We start from the raw sequence: 5,618 nt of genomic DNA on the forward strand, positions 1-5,618 counted from the left end.
TTTCACTTGTACTAACCTGAAGCCTCCCATCCAGCGTTCTCTGTATTGTAACACACTTGCTAGGATGAGCTCCATTTGTGGTTATAGCTGTAATCAAAGAATCCAATTCATCTTTTTTCTCCTTTAGCTTTTTAACTAAACTTTCAATTGCGCGTTTGGCAAAAGTTTCACTCTCTCCACCTTGACGATGGCACATCAAGCTGTGAACAATGCTCAGACAAGCATCATTACTTGTTGGTGTGTTAGTAATAGACATATTGTCCATTTGTCACTGTTTGGTTTTTTGGTTTGTTTTTGGTTTTTTTTTCCTTTTCAGATCAAATGTCAGTTTTGGGGGCTGTTATGATTCTCAAGCTGATGAACAAGAGATGATCCAAGTTAAGTGTTAGATGTACTGTCTCTTGGTAAAACCTAGGAGGAAAAAATATCTACATTAGAATTGGTTGTAACAAATGGCAGATCAAGTTTCTAGGGAAGTCTGTGGGGTTTTTTGCTGCTTTTATTTTCAAGCTAAGTGCAGGATATTAAAAGCACATGAAAAAACTTGTCCCATGATAGCCAAAACATGCTTAAGACACTGCTTGCACAGTTTTAGATAGGAGATTCTTTTTTTCCCCTAGTAACAGTATTGAAATAAAGATTATATACATGTACACATAGTATGTACATATAGAAAGGCAGGGATTATTAGATGAGGTAGGAAAAGGAGAACAGTGACAATGATTTCCTATGGTTTACGCTGGTAGGATGAAACCAGGTGAAAACACTGACTGGCAATCAAAGGGCATTGATTTCAACAACATGTAAAAAAAAGGAATGCACACCAGAATCAGCTGTCATCTTTCTTTCATCATCCTGTTCAAGCAGTTCAGCTATGTCCTGACCTCTGACTAACCTTAAATTCTCTTGGCTAATCAGAAAGGCAAAAAAACCTCTACCTGGCCATTAGCTTAATACACATTTCTGGAAATCACTAACGTGTGTATCTTTATATATGAAAATCCCAACATTTGACTTGATTTCTTTGGACCCAGCTGCTTCTGGATCAAGACAAATCAACTGAAGTCACTAAAAAACCCACTTCTGAATTGTCTCAAGCAGAACTGTCTTAATTACAGTAAATGTAAGAAAAGGAGTAAGTCCATCCTAACACTTTTGGCCTTTAAACTCGATTTGTTAAGAACCTGCAGCAGTTTCTGGTCCTGAAGTCATCCTTCCCCAAACCAGCAGACCTCATCCTTCTGAAGTTCACAAATTAGAAAGAAGAGCTGGCCTGATGTTCTCAATTCTGAATGAGCTAATTAACATGTTTTAGCTAGAAACATAAGGCAGGTTTTATGCACTCACAGAAAATGAGTCTAATGTTGTCAAGAAGCTGCTCTGGTTCTTCAAGCTTCAGGTCATCATCCAGTAACACCATTCTAACTAGGAGGTCTGACTTAAAAGACCCTGGCAGCAAATACATATAAGTGATCTTACCACCTTGACATTTCTGTTGTTCTCAGCCGTGTAAATAAAATATATTTGGCTTGAAGAGTTAAGGAAAACAGTTTGCTCACATGATCTGAGGAACACATCCAGTCAAAAACCTGTCGCTGCACTGGAATTTTCCATGTTATTAAAGGTACAGTAGTAGTAGCTATTTATTGGAAACAAATGCACTACACAAAAATAAGAGTGGGATGTTAATTTAGGAAGTTCAGGCATCATACAAATTACAATGTGAATGCATGGGTTCCCTTCTGGTCAATGGAATATTGCACCACAACTCCAGTACAATTATATAAGGAAACCAAGTCTTCCCTCTTTCATTTTTTTCTCCAGTTTCAACTAGAATACAGTGTGCTTTGGGACACTCGGAAAAAACACAGCACAAATCCTTCCCTTCTGCTCCATTTTCAAGTTTTCTTCTTTTATAGGGATGCTTTTGGACCTAAGTTCTCCCAAAGGAGAAACAATTACCTACAAGTTTGAGTAAGCTCATTTTACCTAGCTAATAAAGCTTCTCCCTCAACTCTAAGGTCTTTCTGTGCTTCAACTCACTAAGCCTCTTTGAAAAGTCAAGCTTAACCTGCCAGTCATTCTCCATGGCAACCCACACTTGCATAAAGCCATAAAAGCTTGCCAGCTAAAACAGAATAGAACATCATTTTCCTTAAATATAAACCAGCATCCCAGATAGATATGCATAAATAATCATAAAGAAGTGACTAGATAAAGCTATTAGTCAAAAGAGCTTTAAATAAGGAGATGCTTAAAATTAGATATGCAGCTCTATCTTCTACACCCCTACAATCATGAGTGAGGATTTTGCCCCCTGACTTTCAGGTGACTAAGATCAAGCAAAGAAAGCCTTATTTTAAGTGGAATGATCTTCAGAAATGTTGAGTCACCCCTCAGCTGCCACTGCACTCAATAGGAGTTTCTGACTATTCAGCACTTTTGAAAGCCAGGCCACTTGTTTAGGATTTTGAATCCTGTCACACACTGCTGGTGTGTGATGAAAAGGAAGGCTCCTGGATGCCCATGCCAAGTCCCCTCTGCAGAAATCCTCTCTTTATTCTTGCCATTTCCATCCCCATTAAAAAAGGGGGTCAAGGTCAGTGGCCACCAACCTGGCCCATGTTGATAAATCATAGATTCAGATTGATTTGAGTTGGAAGGGACCTGAAAGATCATCTGGTTCCAGCCCCCCTGCACAGGCAGGGACCCCTCCCACCAGCCCAGGTTGCTCCAAGCCCCATCCAACCTGCCCTTCAACACTGCCAGGCTGAAGTCATCCTTCCCCAAACCAGCAGACCTCATCCTTCTGAAGTTCACAAATTAGAAAGAAGAGTTGGCCTGATGTTCTCAATTCTGAATGAGCTAATTAACATGTTTTAGCTAGAAACATAAGGCAGGTTTTATGCACTCACAGAAAATGAGTCTAATGTTGTCAAGAAGCTGCTCTGGTTCTTCAAGCTTCAGGTCATCATCCAGTAACACCATTCTAACTAGGAGGTCTGACTTAAAAGACCCTGGCAGCAAATACATATAAGTGATCTTACCACCTTGACATTTCTGTTGTTCTCAGCCGTGTAAATAAAATATATTTGGCTTGAAGAGTTAAGGAAAACAGTTTGCTCACATGATCTGAGGAACACATCCAGTCAAAAACCTGTCGCTGCACTGGAATTTTCCATGTTATTAAAGGTACAGTAGTAGTAGCTATTTATTGGAAACAAATGCACTACACAAAAATAAGAGTGGGATGTTAATTTAGGAAGTTCAGGCATCATACAAATTACAATGTGAATGCATGGGTTCCCTTCTGGTCAATGGAATATTGCACCACAACTCCAGTACAATTATATAAGGAAACCAAGTCTTCCCTCTTTCATTTTTTTCTCCAGTTTCAACTAGAATACAGTGTGCTTTGGGACACTCGGAAAAAACACAGCACAAATCCTTCCCTTCTGCTCCATTTTCAAGTTTTCTTCTTTTATAGGGATGCTTTTGGACCTAAGTTCTCCCAAAGGAGAAACAATTACCTACAAGTTTGAGTCAGCTCATTTTACCTAGCTAATAAAGCTTCTCCCTCAACTCTAAGGTCTTTCTGTGCTTCAACTCACTAAGCCTCTTTGAAAAGTCAAGCTTAACCTGCCAGTCATTCTCCATGGCAACCCACACTTGCATAAAGCCATAAAAGCTTGCCAGCTAAAACAGAATAGAACATCATTTTCCTTAAATATAAACCAGCATCCCAGATAGATATGCATAAATAATCATAAAGAAGTGACTAGATAAAGCTATTAGTCAAAAGAGCTTTAAATAAGGAGATGCTTAAAATTAGATATGCAGCTCTATCTTCTACACCCCTACAATCATGAGTGAGGATTTTGCCCCCTGACTTTCAGGTGACTAAGATCAAGCAAAGAAACCCTTATTTTAAGTGGAATGATCTTCAGAAATGTTGAGTCACCCCTCAGCTGCCACTGCACTCAATAGGAGTTTCTGACTATTCAGCACTTTTGAAAGCCAGGCCACTTGTTTAGGATTTTGAATCCTGTCACACACTGCTGGTGTGTGATGAAAAGGAAGGCTCCTGGATGCCCATGCCAAGTCCCCTCTGCAGAAATCCTCTCTTTATTCTTGCCATTTCCATCCCCATTAAAAAAGGGGGTCAAGGTCAGTGGCCACCAACCTGGCCCATGTTGATAAATCATAGATTCAGATTGATTTGAGTTGGAAGGGACCTGAAAGATCATCTGGTTCCAGCCCCCCTGCACAGGCAGGGACACCTCCCACCAGCCCAGGTTGCTCCAAGCCCCATCCAACCTGCCCTTCAACACTGCCAGGGATGGGGCAGCCACAGCTTCTCTGGGCAACCTGGGCCAATATCTCACCACCCTCACACTAAATAATGTCCTCCTGATCTCTAACCTAAATCTCCCCTCTTTCAGTTCAAACCCATTCCCCCTTGTCCTCTCACTACAAGCCCTTGCAAATAGTCCCTCCCCAGCTTTCCTGGAGCCCCTTCAGGCACTGGAAGGTGCTCTTAGGTCTCCCTGGAGCCTTCTCTTCTCCAGGCTGAACAACCCCAACTCCCTCAGCCTGTCTTCATAAGAAAGGTGCTCCAACCCTGTGATCATTTTCATGGCCTCCTCTGGACATGTTCCAACAGGTCCACATCTTTCTTGTGTTGGGGGCTCCAGAGCTGTGATATTTCTCTTGAAGCACCCAAGGCACCAGTGTATTTTGCAGCCAAGTCTGCACGTTCCACAAACTTAAGTTTCTCACCAGCCAGCTCTCCAAGCCTATCTTTGACTGAGTCACACATTCAAGAGGTGCCTTCACACCTTCTTACTCTATTACTTTCATGTGTGCAAATAAAAGCAAAATGCAATCTTAATGCATGATATTTTTAGAAGACAACCTTTGAAGATAAGGTTCCAGCATGCCCTCAGCAATGGAGTGCTAGATGTTCTGCTAAACAACAACATGGTTGCATGATTTAACCTTTATTTGATTTAAGCATGAAACTTTGAAATCGTCCCTCAGCATGTCCCTTGGCCCAAGGTGATCCCACCCTACAGCTCCAGTGGAATTTGTAGTGGAACAGACTGCACATGGAGCAAAGAGCCTCCTTCCCTTCACCCAGGAATTTCATGGAAACAACAACAGGTAAGAGCGTGTTTTAGGGGGAAAGGGGCAGGAAAAAAGAGCCAGGGGACAGGAAGAAAACAGCAGCAGGAGATTAAGCTTGTAGAAAAGCTCTTGGCTTTTCCTAACAAGGAACAAGAAGGTATTTCTTTCCCTTTTGCCATGATGTGATACAGGAAGACAGAAGAAATCAAGTGGAACCTGCTGATCTCAAATGCTAACAAGTTAAAAAGTTAGAAGTACCTCGTTATGTTCTACAAAGTAATTTATTCCAGCAACTAAGTATGAATGGGTATGTTACAAAATGAGCAACAGCAACTAGTGCTCTGCCATAGCCTGAGAGCAAGGTTCTCTGGAGAGGACACCAGTGTGGGAGACAAAAGAAGTGAAGACTGCCAGGTAATTAACAACAGCTTTGAAGATCGATAGCAAGAGACCTGATAAATAACCATTCACTGAAACTCTTCTTCCAAGAC

The 5,618-nt window shown here is 41.3% G+C and overlaps 1 protein-coding gene across 1 annotated transcript in view; it reads right to left on the reverse strand.

The window, feature by feature from the left end:
• SMAD4 (SMAD family member 4) overlaps positions 1-265 on the reverse strand; it is a 13,547-nt gene extending 13,282 nt beyond the window's left edge. The window contains exon 1 of the mRNA XM_010008492.1: positions 17-265. Within this exon, the coding sequence (XP_010006794.1) occupies positions 17-265 (249 nt within the window). The remainder of the gene's footprint in view (positions 1-16) is intronic.
• Positions 266-5,618: the final 5,353 nt, after the last annotated feature.

Source organism: Chaetura pelagica, unplaced genomic scaffold (assembly GCF_000747805.2).
Source record: "Chaetura pelagica isolate M959 unplaced genomic scaffold, ChaPel_1.0 scaffold182, whole genome shotgun sequence".
Lineage (NCBI taxonomy): Eukaryota > Metazoa > Chordata > Aves > Apodiformes > Apodidae > Chaetura > Chaetura pelagica.